Source organism: Physeter macrocephalus, chromosome 20, assembly GCF_002837175.3.
Source record: "Physeter macrocephalus isolate SW-GA chromosome 20, ASM283717v5, whole genome shotgun sequence".
NCBI lineage: Eukaryota > Metazoa > Chordata > Mammalia > Artiodactyla > Physeteridae > Physeter > Physeter macrocephalus.
In genome coordinates this window covers 7,716,769-7,735,001 of record NC_041233.1, presented here as the reverse complement: position 1 = coordinate 7,735,001, position 18,233 = coordinate 7,716,769, and the positions used below count along the sequence as shown (strand labels likewise).

The following is an 18,233-nucleotide window of genomic DNA, read 5'->3' as shown; positions in this document are numbered from 1 at the left end:
GAGGGATTCTCATGAAAGATATTAAGGATTCTCTTAGAGGTTCTGTTCTTAGAAATGATTCAAGAACGTAAGAAGAAAGGTCTGTATATAGGGGCATCTGTGAGAACGTTCTGGTGTGCCCATCACATTGCTATACAACAACAGCACAAGGTCTGTGCTTACTGCACTGTCAATACCTAAGAAAACTAAAAGGGGCTGGATGGATGTGCTACACGTAAATAACCAAAGAACTATAAGCCAGGTGCAACACCTGGGAAGGTGTTAGTGGTTTAGGAAATAGGCTTTACTGAAGAGGAAGGCATCGAAGAGAACATAGGAATTTGGAAATACAAGTAAAACATACATAATTTCTTTTTGCATTTCTAACATCAAAGGAAATGCAGTAGGGATGTACTTAAAGGAAATCGAAAATTATACATTTCTGTCTTACCTTGGAAGATCGGAAGGTAAATGCTGTTGATTTGACATCAGCTTTTTCTTTGTCCATGAGTAGAAGGCTTTTGTCTTCCATGAGGCTCAAGTATTTTCCTGTTGTGACATGGCGTAGTCGGAAAGGCTGGCCCCATCTTATGTGGCTTCCACTCCACCTAACAAAAACAGTTAAGACTTGATCCAATAGCAAATACTATGACAGGAGAAACAGCAATTAAAATGCATGTGTCAGACAATGAACAAAGGTGCTTTGCATACACTGTCTTCTTTAATGATCACCCAAACCTTATGATGTTGGTGTTATTAATTTCGTATCACAAATAACAAAATGGTTATTCAGAATGACTAGGTAATATTCCATGTCATAGAGCTAACAGTAAGTAGAAGCGAAATTTAACTCAGGGTCTTCTGACATTAAATATAACACCATCCACACCAAACACTACTCCATGCAAAGATGACCAAGAACTTGTGTTCCAGGTTAACCTCTAATTGCTAGTCACAGATATAGACATTATGAGCTTAAATGATACCTTAGCATTTACTAGTTATTTTTGGACTTGCACAGACTTGAAAACCAGTGATATTGGAGTCAGTGCCTAATTATGATTAACTGGAACTCATATATATAAACTGAAGTATGTATTTATCTGAAAAAAGAAATCTCTTCCTATGCTTTAAATTTTAATAATGTGGAACAATAATGTCATTAAAAACCAATGAACAAGAGAGACAAACCAAGAATATAAATTCTAATACAGTCAAGAGGAAAAACAGGAAAGCAAAATTGAAAGCAACACAGAGAAAATATAAACTAAGATTGCAGAAAAAAGATAAAAAGCAAAGTTGTGATCATTAAAGTCTACTTTTAAAAATAATGACTTTCAGGGCTTCCCTGGTGGCGCAGTGGTTGAGAGTCCGCCTGCCGATGCAGAGGACACGGGTTCGTGCCCCGGTCGGGGAAGATTCCACATGCCGCGGAGCGGCTGGGCCCGTGAGCCATGGCCACTGAGCCTGTGCGTCCGGAGCCTGTGCCCCGCAACAGGAGAGGCCACAACAGTGAGAGGCCCGCGTACCGAACAAAAAAATAATGACTTTCAGATAGGGTAGAAAAGAAAAATTAAGATACAGACCATCCTTGCTTTGCACAGTACTGTGTTAACTGAAAGCCATCATTATCAGAGCCTTGCCCTTACTACAGTACAGAGTGGAAACAAGGTTCTGATAATGGTGACTTTCAGTTATCATGCTAGTGTGCAAAACGAGGACAGCCTCTTATCAATGATGTAAAATCAAATTTAAAAAATACAAATAAAAAGGATTTACCATGCATACAAAATCAAAAGAAAAGAGTGATGGTAAAGTTGATAGTAGAGAAATTAGAATTCAAGGCAAAAAAGTATATATAAAGGGGACACTGTCGGGTATTTTATAGTGAGAAAGATATACTCTAAAAAGAATGTACTATGTTATGAAGCTTCACATGTCAATGGCAAACGGAAAATGAAACAAAAGAAACACAAGGATAATTTTTTAAAAGACAATTATAGTGGAAGCTTTACCACTATGTAAGGTATCAAATAAATAAAAAGTAAAGGTATGGAGGATTTCAATATGATTTTATTAATTAATAAACCAGTTTTAATACAGAAGCATTATAAACTTTTATATTCTACAAATTAAGAACACTTTAAAAAGAATTCACCAATCTTAGTGAACTATAAGTCAATTTTATGCTGTTTTCCCAACCTGGATTTTTGACCTGAACTATTAGCCTGGAAAATTAACAGTAGAATGATATTGTAATAAGTTCACTTTTACATGGATTTGTTTATAAAGACAATTATTTTGGAAAAGTCCTCCTACTAAATTAATAATCATGTACCAATAAACCCTGAAAATAACATGGTATTGTCTTAAAAATGAAATTAAAGTTCATTTACCGACAACAGCATGTTAAAGCATTTCTAGTCTGGTAATAGTGTATACTTTTTACCAGAATTTCTATACGGTATTCTGGATACCATGTTCAAATCTATTTAATAGGGCTCATATACATAAGCACTCCTCTCAAGCCACTGTTAGAAATGGAATGAATCTGCCCAATCATCAGCCAAACTTTGTGAAGTCTAAACACATTTTCTTTAGCTCACAGGTCCAAAAGAAAAGAGGAAAAGCCCAGGAGAATCAAGGGCAAGAAAATAATATTTCAGTAAAAACTGAAAATAGTTATAGTAAAGAAGTTATATAAAGCAGCTTCCTATGTTATTAGAAAACTGTTCCATATGTATTATCTATATTTACTTGTAATTACCTCAAAGAAATGAGGAGTATTTGGTCACCTGTCATGATATGTTAATTTTTTAAAAATTTGTAACACATAAGAAAGTGGAATTTTACTTAAAATACAAAATGCATATATATAATTGCAGTGATCATGCCCATTACAGAAACTAACATATATCCTACTTACAGTGTTCTGACAACTTTGTACTGGGGTACAATACAGGAATGTGTTTTCTATTGCATTTGACTCCCAAAATTAAAACTTACCTTATTAAAATGTTCATAATACTGAAAAACTTTTGATAACATTAATGTTATGTAAGTAAGCAATATAAAATATATAATTACTGGACTACATAAATTATAACAAATACATACTTTGGGGCCCCATGGAGGAAAAGAAAACATATGGTATCCCAAAGATTATAATACAAACATTGACCTTTGGAAATAAAGTTCTGTCATAAACATAAGCAGGATCTTTGACTATTACTTCCTAAGTAAAAAGAAAAATTAATTATGTGGCCATTGCATATAATAAGACAAGCAAATTAAATGCAATCTAATTTGTAAATTTACAGTGAGGCCAAAGTAGGTCAAAGATGCAACAAAATCTAAAAAAAAATTTTTTTTAAATAATTACATTTGTTACATATGAACCTCCTGCTTTCCTACTGTAGATATACATCAAGGGTCATAGAGTAGAATCAAAACACCTCTCTTTAATTTATTAAATGGTTGAAAAAGTCCCTGATCCACCTTGCCTGTCAAGCCCCCTTGCTGTCATCTGGATTCTGAGAGGCACAGCTACAAACACATGGTGATAAAGTACCCCCTTTCATCTCCATTATTTGAAGAAGGCCCAGGCCCTTTCTATATATCAGTTAACCAAATTCAAATTTAAAACAAACTCCAAACTTCCCCCTTTCAAACTTCAAACATTAGGCAACAGCAGAGGAACAGAATTAAGACCACGGGATAGAAACACACGCTGATTATTCACGTGCTGGGATTTATGTAATTGCAGTTCATCAACATTGTTGACAATAAAAAGGAACTCTTGTTGGGCTTTCAGGAGCAATCATCCTTTTTTTTTTTTTTTAAACCTATAAAATTGAGACAGATTTAGGTCCTGGTTTCCTCAAAAAAAAATAAATCATTTCTTTAAGCACACAATTGTGAAGGGTAGGTAGATCTATAAATGTGAAAACACATCTGGAGTCTGTTTTTTAAAGGTAACAAAACTTCCCTAAATTTCACTTTTTGGGACTATTTCATTTCTCTAATTAAGCTGTCATTTTTATAATACACAAGGCAAATTACAAAAATACCTGTATATATTTGAAATTCTTTTCCCTAAATTCTCTGAATAATTTATGAAGCACACAAAAGCTATGAGTTTTCTTCCCTTTCCTTTATAAGCCTTCTCTTCTTTTTCCATCACATTAAGAGGTGCACTTCCCATAAAATTTTACTTTGAAGTTCAATGTTTATCAAAAGCTTTAATATTTCAGTGCATTTGACTAACTATGAATTTATACAGAAGAAATTTAATATCATCAATTAAGAATTAATGGGATTAATACAGAAGCACTTTTTTAAATTCACAGACTTACAATCAGAGAAAATATAAAAAATAAATTTAATTTACATGCATATTTTTTGTTGAATAGGAGTATGACAGTGAGTAGAAAAGTCTTTCAATCATAAAAAAATCCAAGTGGGGTACTATTCTGTCAGGGGAGAGTAAAGGAAATACGATTTCAATGAGAAAGATGAATAACATATATTTTTTTCACTGTTAAAGAGATGACGTTCAAGTATTTTTAAATAAACAAAGATGGGTATTAAATCACAGCAGTACTTAGAGACAATGGGATACTTTTATAAGAGTATAAAAGTGGTGTAACCATTTTACCTTAAAATGTCACTACTTATAATACACTGTAAGTTATATTCTATGCATCTATTTAAACTGATAATGAAAAAATTTCTATGTCAAGCCTAACAATGATCAAAGAAATACAAAGTTTTTCGAAATCATTGTATGGGATATGTAAGCAAAAAAAACAAAAAGACAAAAAACTGAAGACCACTGAACCATTTTAATCGTTAGATAAGCATTAATCTCAAAATATCAGGTTGACAAAGACAGCTATTCCATAATAAGATAGTTCCCTACAGCCGTCCATGAAGTCTGTTACCCTAAATCAATAATTTTTTAAAGTGTCATATAATAGGGAACAAATACATTGAAAATTTACTGATTTTTAGGTAAAGGACTGAAACTTCCAACCTTTTATTTTTAATTTAACTGATATTTAAATTCTATTTAAAATAGTTCAAAATGACACCTTTACCATCAGTATTGCATTTACATAAAGGAACTAAAAGTCTATCTCTGGACAGCTTTTTGAAGTCACCAGAAAAAAAAAAAAGTCATTGTTTCTATAATGAATACACAGTGACTTGTTTGCAGTCCACATTTCTCACTCAGCTATCAAGCTATTCGTAAGTAAAGATAGTGACTGCCAGTTATGACCGTCACATCTCACTCAGGTTCAAGTTTCCATTGTTTTACATGTGACTTTACAAGGTTAAACCCAGACCTGAATGTGCAACAGGGTTGCAAACAATTTGTCCCGTCTCCAAACCTTACATCACTCTGCTCTGGGAGCTCTTCCTGACAGGAGATGCACAGACTGGGACGAGCCGATATTATAAAAACAAATGAGGCTAAATGCAAAAGCAGATGGTATAAAATTGTTGCTTACTACCTGGTGAATGTAGGCTAGTGAAAGATAAATAAAGGCAGGCGGAAGGTAAAAGAGGAGAGACTCTCCATTTTCTCAGGGTTTCATTTGCTTGCTGGTTGTTAGCATGACCATCTCACATAAAAGCACAAGAGCACTCGATGTACTCTGTACCCGGAGCGTCAGGCTGTATTTAGAAGTTCTACTTACGCAACTCTTAGCGTCTCTAGTCTCCACAGGGAACGTGCGTGAACAGATACAGCACCACCTTCGTAATGAACAGTTCTGTTAAAAGAAATAAAAAGCCCAATTTTAATGTTGCATTCTTGGACTCAATTTTTCAAGCCAATTCAAAGAGAAAAGTAAATGGGAAGGCTTGGGAGAAACAATAAAAGCTACTTTTTGGTAGGAGACAATAGAGCTGGAAATAAAAATAACAACAGTGACCTGAATAAACATTTGATTTAAACACATTCCTTCGTCTTTTACTCCCTCTCATCCCCTTCATCCCCTCTCCCTCGCCCTGGCCATTTTTCTCTCTTTATCCCAGTGAATACTTTAACCATTAAACTTAAGTCCATAAACGTACTCCACTATGAGTTTAGGTGTAGTTTAATATATTTCAACACATGCATATAATTATTTGCAATTCTAAATTCTTTCTAGACATTTAAAACATTTTAAAGAAATGTGAAAACACATTAATTTTAATGTTTCCATGACAATCTGTTAAATGATAAGAGATAGGAAAATGTAAACATCAATAAAATGTAAATATCAACAAAGTCACACACACACACAGAAATTTCTTTGGATGTACATCACACATGCCAAAATTCCAAAGCTCTCGTAATAACAATTTGTTAATATGCCAGACGTGATGCTAAGTAATGTATATACATTATCCAAATTGGTCTCTATACCATCCCCTTGAGATTGGTTTAAGGAAACCAAAACTTGTTTCCTGTTTCTTTCCCAAGCGCTCACCATCTCCCTCTCCACTGGGTCTCTTCATCATCCAAACACACATAACCCTGTCCAGTCACAAACATAATAACGTGTGACCGTATTTTCTTCTCCTGCTTTCCTTGCTTTTCTGCCTCATTACCACCTCCTCTTAATCCTCAGTGCACTCAATCTTGTCTGCAGACCCACTTCTCCACTGAGACAGATTTAGCTGAGGCCATCAAATGACCTTCATGTTCCCAAATCCAGTGGACTTATTTTTTTTAAACACTTTGGAAAACCCTACTGCTTTGACAGTTTTCCTAACACCATTCTCGCCTGCATTCCTCTTACCTACTCAGATATTCCTTCTCATTCTATTTTTATTGTGGAACTTTTCAAAGACACACAAAAGTAGAGAGAATATTATAATAAACCCCAATACACCCAGCACATAGCTTTAACAGTGATCAACATAGGGCCAACTTTGTTTTACCTATAACCACAAGTTATCTTTCGACATATAACCTCCACGTAAAACAAAAGTATTTTTCTATACTTGATATACATATATATAAAATTTGTTTTTATGAAATACCCATTCACTGTTCAAATTTTCCCAATTGTCTCAAAAATGTCTTTTTCAGATTGAAGTAATGCCATTTGCAGCAACAAGGATGGATCTGGAGATTATCATACTATGTGAAGTAAAATAGACAGAGAAAGACAAAAATCATGATATCGCTTATACGCGGAATCTAAAAAAAAAAGATACAAATGAAATTATTTACGCAACACAAACAGACTCAGAGACTTGGAGAAGGAACTTATGGTTACCAGGAGGGAAGGGCTGGGGGTAGGGATAGTTCGGGAGTTTGGGATTGACATATACACACTACTATATTTAAAATAGATAACCAACAAGGACCTACTGTATAGCACAGGGAACTCTGCTCAACACTCTGTAATGGAAATGGGAAAAGAATTTGAAAAAGAATAGATACATGTATATGTATAACTGAATCACTTTGCTGTACACCTGAAACTAACACATTGTTAATCAACTATACTCCACTATAAAAATTTTTTTAAATGTAGAAAAAGCCATAGAAAACAGAATGATCAGGCATCTTACCAAGAAGCATGAAGTAATCATTCTCAGGTTAACTTGCTTTCAAATGTTATTCTTTTTTAATAATGAATCTACTTTTATCCATGTCACAGGATGGGAAAAATTTGAATAAATTGTTCTTCAAGGAAAAAAAATGTCTTTTTCTTTCTGTTGCTCTTTCAAATCAAGATCTAAATGAGATGCATAAATTGGTTTGGTGTCTTTATTTTACTCTAGAACAGTTCTCCCTTCCTCTTTTTTTTACCTTCTTGCCATTTATTTGTTTAAAAAAAACTGTATCATTTGTCCTGGAGTATTTTCTACATTCTGAATTTTGCTGATGACATCCTCACAGTGTTTTTTTAACATCTGCCTCTAAGTGGTAGATCTAGAAATCTAGAAGCTTGCTCAGGTTCAAGTTTGAGATTCTTTGGCAAGAACATTTCAGAAATTGGTGTTTGCCTTCCTATTACATCACATCAGGAGGTAATAATGACTACTTGTTTATCTTTTTATATTAAATTTGATTCAGGATCACCCTGATCCATCCATTATAACCTAAGAATTTTAGGTACATCAATGACCAGGGTACTCAGTAGGGGCTTTTAATGGTGTTTGTGAATATAATCATGTGGATAGCTTTTTAAATCCTGAAACCTTGCCCTCACCACTGGCCAATTAAACCAAATTTGGAGTCAGGTGTTTTAAAAGCTCCCCAGCTGGTCGCAAGGGGGAGCCAAAGTTAGGAAACTATGGTCTATACCAGTCTCTAAACAGTAACACTACTGACAATTTGGTCCAGGTAATTCTTTGCTGTGGGAGGCTGTCCTGTGCACTGCAGGATATTTCCCACATCCCTGGCCTCTACCCACTACATACCAACAGTAGCCATCCAAGCTGTGACCCAAGTTGTGGAGATATATATATATATATATATATATATATATATATAAATCTTAATATATAGAATATATGTTATATAAAAATACATTCATATATATGTGTGAATGTGTGTGTGTGTGTATATATAATTTTATAGAAAGAATTTACTATAAGGAGTCTGCTCATGCAATCATGGAGGCTGACAAGTCCCAAGATCTGCTGGAGACCCAGGAGAGCTGATGATATAAGTTCCGGTCCCAGCCCAAATGCCTGAAAACCAGGAGAGCCAATGGTATAGTCCCATTCCAAAGACTGACAGGTTCAAGATCCAAGAAGAAATGATGTTTCAGTTTCAGTTCAAAAGTAAGAAATAACTGATGTCCCAGCTCAAAGGCAGTTAGGCAGAAAGAGGTCCCTCTGATTCATGAAGAGTCAGCCTTTCTGTTCTATTCAGGCCTTTAACTGATTATATGAGGCCCACCCACATGAGGGAGAGTAATCTGCTTTACTCAGTCTATAGATTTAAGTGGTAAACTCATCTAAAAGCACCCTCACAGAAACACCCAGAATAATTTGATCAAATAGTTTGATCAAATATCTGGATACTGTGTGGCCCAGTCAAGTTGACACATAAAATTAAACATCATAATAACTGAGAGAAAGTCCAACTTATCTACCTATATTTCTAAATCTGGAATTAATACTACATTGTGAGTGATTCCTTTTTTTTTCTCCCCAAGATAACTACAGATAAATTCAGAGTGTTTCAGAACACTTGGATCATCCCAAAAACGTCAGTTTGATCAGTGAAGCATGAGCAAAAGAATTGTCTTATACATGAATTACAAAAATAACAATTAGGTCATTTTCAATTTACTTTTGTTTCTTCAACATAAGGAAGCCTTAAATTTAGTATATTATTTTAACACGGGACAGCTCATAGTCAATTATTACTGCAGTACCACAGACACCACCTTTTTTTTTTTCCTCCAAGTGAACTATTTTTTTTAACATTTACCATATGACCTTAAAGCAATGGGGATAAGGGATGTTGTCATTAGTGTTCTACTTTTTGAAAACATACTGGTTTCTTTTTTGTCCAGAGAGAGGCTAGACCGTGTAACAAACGAACAACAAAAGAGGGAACAAAAATAATACAAGGAAATTTAATCAGTCACATCCAATTTTGATGAGGAATCAATTACACAAGTTAAAAATAAAGAGTAGTAGTTTACTGGCTTCTAAAGATTGCCATGCCAATTCAAATGCTTATGACATGTTTATGTAGAATTCAGTAGGGACAAAAAAGGTCATATCATTGTATTTTAGTTACTGCAACGCAGGGCAGTAAAATAATATCAGAATTCTTCATTTTTCCAAACTTGATGTTCAATAAATGAATGACGGACCACAGAACTAAATTCTCTTTTGAAAAATGTTTTTTTAATCCTAACGAAATAGATTTTAAAAGTCATAATTGGTATCCATAGGAACTATCACTACTTTTTACCTCAAAAGAAATGTGCTGCTTTAATATATGTAGCAAAAATGATTACTTTTCTCCTTTTGTGCACATAAGTTTATTAATTTAAAGTATCACTGAACATTCATAAAATCCATCACATGCACAGGCTAAAGAATAAAAACCATGTTATCATATCAATAAATGCAAAAAGCATTTGACAGAATCCCACATCCATTCACAGTGAAAACTCTTAGAAAACTAGGAATAGGAGGGAACGTCCTCAACTTCATGAAGATCATCTACAATCAACATCATTCTCAATGGTGAGAAACTAAATAATTTCCCCCTAAGATACAGAACAAGGCAAGAATTTCCCCTCTCACCAACCCTTTTCAACAGTGTACTAGAAGTATTAGCTAATGCAATAAAACAAGGAAAAAAAGGTATGTGAATTGAGAAGAGAGGAAAAAAAAAATGTTTTCTTTTGCAGACGACAAGACGGTCTATGTAGAAAATCCCAAAGAATCAACAACAAAAATAAAACTCCTGAAACTAAGAAGCAATTATAGGAAGGTTACAGGATACAAGATTAATGGAAAGATTAATGGACAAACTCAACTTTCTTATATATCAGTGATGAACAACAGAAATTTGAAATTAAAACACAATACTATTTATATTACCACCAAGAGGAAAAGAAAGGTATATTTCTTACAAAATATGTACAAGATCTATATGTGAAAAACTACAAAAGTCTGATGAAAGAAATCAAAGAGTAAATAATTGGAGAAACATTCCACATATACAAACAGGAAGACTCAATACTGTCAAGATATCAGTTCTTCTCAACCTGATCTATAGATTCAACTCAAACCCAATCAATAACCCTAGGAAACTAATCAGTTATCTTCAAAGCAATTCTAAAGTTTATACAGAAAGGCCAAAGACCCAGAATACCCAACACAATATTAAAGGAGAACAAAGTTGGAAGAATGACACTACCAAACTTCAAGACTTACTATAAAGCTACAGTAATCAAGATGGTGTGGTCCTGGTGAAAGAGCAGACAAATAGACAAACGGAACAAAATAGAGAGCCCTAAAATATACTGGCTCATACAGTCAATTGACCTTTGACAAAGGCACAAAGGTGCTCCATTCCTTTCAATGAAAAAAGGATAGTCTTAAATAGGTAAAGTAAAAGAGATTTTTAAGGCACTGAAACTATTCTGTATGCATTACAAGGGTGGATATATGTCATTATACATTTGTCAAAACCCAGAAAATATACAAAACTAAAAGTGAATCCTAATGTAAATAACAGACTTCAATTAATACTAATGTGTCCATATTGACTCATCAATTGTAAAGGAAGTACCACACTAAAGCAACATTTTAATAATAGGAAAACTGCAGAGGAAGGTCTGGAAGGGATATGTGGGAAGTATCTGTACTTTCTTCTCAATTTCTTTGTAAATCTGAAACTCTTCTAAAAAATAATGCTTATTAAAGCCACAGTAATCAAAATAGCATGTTATTAGCACAAAAACAGATATATAGATCAATGGAAGAGAACACGGAGCCCAGAAATAAACCAATGCATCTATGGTCAATTAATCTATGACAAAGGAGGCAGGTATACAATGGAGAAAAGACAATCTCTTCAACAAGTGGTACTGGGAAAGCTGGACAGCTACATGTAAATCAAAGAAATTAGACCACTCCCTCACATCATATACAAAAATAAGCTCCAAATGGTTTAAAGATCTAAATATATGACACGACACCAAAAAACTCCTGAGAACATAGGAAAAACATTCTGACATAAATCGTACCAATGTCTTCTTACAGCAGTTTCCCAAGGCAAAAGAAATAAAAACAAAAATAAACAAATGGGACCTAATCAAACTTAAAAGCTTTTGCACAGCAAAGGAAACCATCAACAAAACAAAAAGACAACATATGGAATGGGAGAGAATATTTGCAAACAATGTGACCAACAAGGGGTTAATATCCAAAATACGCAAAGGGCTCATACAACTCAGTATGGAAAAAACAAACAACCCAATCAAAAAATGGGCAGAAGACGTAAAGAGACATTTTTCCAAAAAAGAGTTATAGATGGTCAAAAGGCACATAAAAATATGCTCAACATCGGTAATTATTAGAAAAATGCAAATCAAAACCACAATGAGGTATCAACTCACACGTGTCAGAATGGCTATCATCAAAAAGTCTAGGGCTTCCCTGGTGGCGCAGTGGTTGAGAGTCTGCCTGCCGATGAAGGGGACGCAGGTTCATGCCCCGGTCCGGGAGGATCCCACATGCCACGGAGCGGCTGGGCCCGTGAGCCATGGCCCCTGGGCCTGCGCATCCGGAGCCTGTGCTCCACAGCAGGAGGGGCCACGGCAGTGAGAGGCCCACGTACCAAAAGAAAAAAAAAAGTCTACAAATAATAAATGCTGGAGAGGGTGTGGAGAAAAGGGAACCCTTGTACACTGTTGGTGGGAATCTAAATTGATGCAGCCACCATGGAAAACAGTATAAAGGTTCCTTAAAAAACTAAAAATAAAGCTAACATACAATGCAGCAATCCAACTCCTGGGTATATATCCTGAGAAAATAAAAACTCTAAATCGAAAAGATACACGCACCTCAATGTTCACAGCAACACTATTTACAAGAGCCAAAACATGGAAACAACCAAGTGCCCCATCAACAGACGACTGGCTTAAGAAGGTGTGGTATATGTATACAATGGAATACTACTCAGCCATAAAAAGAATGAAATATTGCCATTTGCAGCAACATGGATGGGCCAAAGAATATTATGCTTAGTGAATAAGTCAGAGAAAGACAAATACTATGTGTTATCACTTTTATGGGGAATCTAAAAAATAATGCAAATGAATCTATATACAAAACAGAAACAGACTCACAGACACAGAAAACAAACTTATGGTTACCAAAAGGGAAAGGTGGGGAGGGACAAATTAGGGATATGGCATTTAACAGATACAAACTATTATACATAAAATAGATAGGGCTTCCCTGGTGGCGCAGTGGTTGAGAGTCCGCCTGCCGATGCAGGGGACACGGGTTCGTGCCCCACTCCGGGAAGATCCCGCATGCCGCAGAGCGGCTGGGCCCGTGAGCCATGGCTGCTGAGCCTGTGCGTCCAGAGCCTGTGCTCCACAACGGGAGAGGCCACAATAGTGAGAGGCCCGCGTAACACACACACACACACACACACACACACAAAAAGATAAGCAACAAGGATTTACTGTATAATACAGGGAATTATATTCAATATCCTGTAATAACCTATAATGGAACATAATAAAAAATAACTGAATCACTATGTTGTACACCTGAAACTAACACAATATTATAAATCAACTATACTTCAATTTCAAAGTCTTAATTTTTAAAAATCACTTATTTAATGTTTTTTAAAGAAATTTATATATTAGGAGAAAATATACTAGGACTATACTAGGAAGAAAATGAAGAGGATGATTATAAAATTTTCCCACTTTTATGCTTTTCTTTTGTTTTGAAAAATATCACATTTTACTAGATTTAAAAATTTTAGGTTGGCAGTTATTTTCTTTAAGCATTTTTAAGCTTACATCCAATGTCTCCAACTGTCTCTTACTTAAAGTGAGCTGTAAATCTTACTGTTGTCCCCTTAAAGATATCACATCTTTTTTCTATCCGTTTTTAAGTGTTTAATTTTGTGTTTACTTTTCAGTACTTTTAGTCTGATGTAAGTGCGGTTTCTTTTCATTTCTCTTACTTAGGGTTCATAGTTCTTGAATCTGTGGCTGAATAGTTGTGGAGAATTCTTTTTTTTTCCTAAGAAGATGTTGGGGGTAGGAGTTTATTAATTAATTAATTTATTTTTGCTGTGTTGGGTCTTCATTTCTGTGCGAGGGCTTTCTCTAGTTGTGGCAAGCGGGTGCCACTCTTCATTGCAGTGCACGGGCCTCTCACTATCATGGCCGCTCTTGTTGAGGAGCACAGGCTCCAGACGCGCAGGCTCAGTAGTTGTGGCTCACGGGCCTAGTTGCTCCGCGGCATGTGGGATCCTCCCAGACCAGGGCTCGAACCCGTGTCCCCTGCATTAGCAGGTAGATTCTCAACCACTGCGCCACCAGGGAAGCCCAAATTCTTAAGCAACTGTATTAAACATTGCCTGTGCCTTGTGTACTTGCAAGCACTCTTTTTCTTGTTCTCTGTCTCCCTCCTGCTTTCCTTCTCCTGCTGCCTCCCTCCCTTCTCTATCCTTTTATTTTGGAACTCCAATACATGTATGATAGACCATTCATCATTCACCACATATTTCGTATGCTCTTTTTCATATTTCCCAATCTTTTGACTACCAGTGTTTCAGTATTAGGTCAGAATATTTCTTCTGACATTATTTCCAGTTCAATAATTCTCTTTTCAGCTATGTCTAAGCTGATATTAAATCTATCTTCTAATATCAGTTATTTTAATTTTCAGTTTTAGAGTGTCTATATGACCCCTTCTTATAGTTACCAGTTCTCCACCAAATTTATTCACCTGGTCTTTTAATTCTTAGATAATAATCATAAATATTTTAAATTCTACTTGTGATAACACTATTATCTGTGTATCCATGACCTGTATGCCTTTTTGTATAGTGTGTGTTTGCCCTTGTTTTTCAGGTGGGTCCTATCTTATATGCCTGTGCTCTATAACAAAGAATTTGGCTGACCCATGCCCCTGGTTCCTAGAAGGGAGATTCTAAACCCTTGGAATTTCCCAAGTGATATAAGAGACTATGTTTTTCATGAGCCTCTTAGATCACACCTTCATTTATGTTAATGGGGCCACCCACTCGTGGTGGGCCCCTAGATAGCTTCAGTAAGAGGGCTGGCCATGCTGGAAAGACAAATCAGATGACCAGAGGGTTGGAAGTCTGATCCAGCCTGACCTCTGAGGAGTGAAAGTGTGGTAGAGATTAATTAAATAATTGAGTACATGATTGAACTCAAACATTCCTACATAACAAAACCCCAAGAAAAACACTCTAGGACAAAAGCTTGACTGAGCTTCCTGGATGATGGACACGATGATGTGCCAGGAGGGTAAGATATCTTGATCCACAGGTACAGGGAACAGAAACTCTACATTTGAAACCCTCCCAGACCTCGCCCTATACGTAGCTACATCTGGCCCGATTTGTATTCCTTTATAATAAAACTGTAATCCTAAGTATAGCACTTTCCTGAATTCTTAAATCTAAAGGGGTTATGGGAACCCCCAAATTTGTAGCCAGTTGTACAGTAGTACAGATGGTCTGAGGACCACCCCTCTTCTTGTGGCTGTTGTCTGAGATAAGGGCAGTTTTGTAGGGAACAAAGCCCGTAATTTGTATGATCTATTAATTCTGGGGAGTTGGTGCCAGAAATGTACTGCAGTACATCAGTCAGGGTTGAAACGAAATAGCATGTTTAATTTTGATTATTAGATATGGTATATGTAAAATACAGAAATCACTTGAGTTCTTTATGAGTCCCCCACCCCCCAAAGATGTACTTTTGCTTCTCGCAGGTAAAGTAATCTAGGGGCACCAGCAATCCCACATCATCTTAATCCAAATGGTAATTAATATTATTTGAGGCTGAGTTTCAATACTTGCAAGGGCTGCTCTATTTCCAGTTCATCACTGCTTCAAGGGTATAGTTCTTTGAGTTCCCTCCTAAAGTGCCTCTTCTTTGGTGGGTCTTGTACTACCACTTTTGATCCACTTGCACTCTGATGCGTCCAACAGCTCTGCCCCACTTCTGAGCCACTCAGCCACTGCAATCCCCTGGAGAGAAGAGGCTTCCTCAGATGCTGAACTTACTCCTCCGTCTCCTATTTTGGGAACCTGGCTCCACACATTTTCACTACTTTTTTTAGCTCTCAATTATCTTTGAACAGATTTTTTGGTTTTTCTCAGAGGGAAACATGGCTTGGAATAACCTCATCTACTATTGTTATCACCATCACTTTAAAAAATTCTCTTTAAAATACAATTATTTTCAACTTTGAGTCCATCAAGCTCGTGCGGAATTCAAGCACTTATTATTGTTGCTGGAGTAGTACAGTAATCCCGGACCTTGGGGAGTAAGTCCAGCTCATTTGTTAGATCTTCTAAGCGCAGGGTCTCTATTTGCATGCTCCTGTCCAGTCTGAGGGCTGACGCCTTCCATTCACTTGAGAGGCTCAGGACATTTTGCTCAAGTGAAAAACCCCACAGCCATTGCCCTCTGAGTCTGGCCATCTCCTGACAAGCCAGGATGAAATGGGGAGTAGCAAGTTGTCAGGGAGCAGAGTACTGGTCAGCCTGAAAGTGGAACTCAGAAAACTCTGCTTCCTCCCCAGTCTCTATGAATGCTTAAAAAAAATTTTTTTTAAGATAACCATAGATTCACATGCTGCTGTAAGAATACCGAAAAATCCCTTGAACATCTGTCTGGCTTCCCTTAATAGTAATATTTTTCAACTATAATATAATAGTTACATATATATATAACCTTAATAGTTACATATGTGTAACTATTATATATGTAATATATATGTAACTAATAGTTACATATGTAATGTGACTATTACATATACATGTAACTATGTATTACAGATATGTAACTGTTACCTATATATGTACTATTATATATGTAACTATATTTTCAAACTATAGTATAATAGTTACACATATCTGTAACTCCACATATATTCAAGTTACATACGTAATTGAATACATATATATACTATAACGGTTTTCAATGAAGATATTGACTTTGATACAATCCCCTGATCTTATTAAATTTCTCCAGTTCTGCTTATATTCATTTGAGTATGTGTCTGTGTGTGTGTGTGTGTATTAAATTCTATACCATTTTATTAACTGTGTAGCTTCCTGGAACCCCATCATTGTAAAGGTCCTACACCACAAGGATGCCTCAGATTGCCCTTTTCTAACTAAACCTACCTCCCTCTCGCTCCCCTCTCTTGCTTCCCTAACCCTGGATAACCACTAATCTGTCCTCCAGTTCTAAGATTCATTTCAAAAATGTTATAAACATGGACTCTCACAGTATGTGATCTTCTGGGATTGACAATTTTCACTCAGCGCAACCGCCGGGAGATCCATCCCAATCGTTATGTATCAACAGGCCATTCCTTTTTATTGCTGAGCAGCACCCCATGCTATGGTTGTACTGCAGACTGCATAACCATTCCCTTGATGAAGGACATCTGGGCTGATTCCAGTTTTCGGCTATTACAAATAAAGCTGCTTTACACTAAGTATTTGTGAAAAAGTATTTTTGTGAACACAGCTTTTGTTTCTTTGAGATAAACACCCAGAAATGCAATTGCTACGTCGTATGGTAGTGCATGTTTAGTTTTTTAAGCAACTGTCAAAATGTTTCCCAGAGTGGCTATACCATTTACAAGCAATTTATCAGCGATCCAGTTTCTCTGCATCCTCGCCAACATGTGGTTATCAGTATTTTGTTTTGTTTTAGCCATTCTGATAAGTGTGTAGCGATAGCACCTGGTGGCCTTGTATTTCCATAATTGCTAATGACGCTGAACATCCTTCCCTGTGCTTACTTGCAATCTGTATGTCCTTTCAGTGAAACCACCGTCCATGTTTTGCACCCATTTTCTAATTAGGTTGTTTGTTACTGTTGAGCTTTGAGAGTTCTTTCTGTATTTTCAGATATTTGTCCTTTGTTGGACATATGATTTGCAAATATCTTTGGCCAGTCTATAACTTATCTTTTCATCCTCTTCACAGGGACTTTTACAGAATAAAATTTTCTCATTTTGATGAGATCAGTTTATTAATGCTTTCCTTTCATGGACATGTTTTTGATGTCAAGTTATAAACTCTATGACCTCAAAGATTTTTTCCAAAATGTTTTATAGTTTCATGTTTTACATTTAAGCCCATGATCCATTTGAATTAGATTTCATATAAAGTGTGAGGTTTGGGCTGTGGTTCATATTTTTTTTTGGCTTATGGGCGTCCATTTGCTCCATGTGAATGCCTTCTGAGTCTATGGCAAAATCCTTTCTTCTCTTCTTTTTCTGTCAGAGGGAATCTCTCTCTCCCTGTGTGCAAGACACTAGGCATAACAACCTCCTTGGATTTAGTTTTTAGGGAATAAAAGTCAGGAAGGGAAGTGCCTTCTAGAAAAGTTAAGCTTTCTGCCAACTCTCCAACCTCTCCTGAGGAGAAAAGTGCACTGGGACTGCTAGCTGCTTAAGTGGGGAAAAATAATAGGAAAAATACTGGGAGAAAACGTACGTTAACATCACAAAAATGACCTCGCAGG

The 18,233-nt window shown here is 36.0% G+C and overlaps 1 protein-coding gene across 1 annotated transcript in view; it reads right to left on the bottom strand.

Moving 5' to 3' along the window:
• The window catches only part of RYR2 (ryanodine receptor 2), a 564,826-nt gene that overhangs the window by 405,980 nt on the left and 140,613 nt on the right, over positions 1-18,233 (bottom strand). The window contains exons 11-12 of the mRNA XM_055081210.1: positions 5,682-5,756; positions 431-587 (exon numbers count right to left, since the gene is read on the bottom strand). Coding sequence (XP_054937185.1) covers positions 431-587; positions 5,682-5,756 — 232 coding nt within the window. The remainder of the gene's footprint in view (positions 1-430; positions 588-5,681; positions 5,757-18,233) is intronic.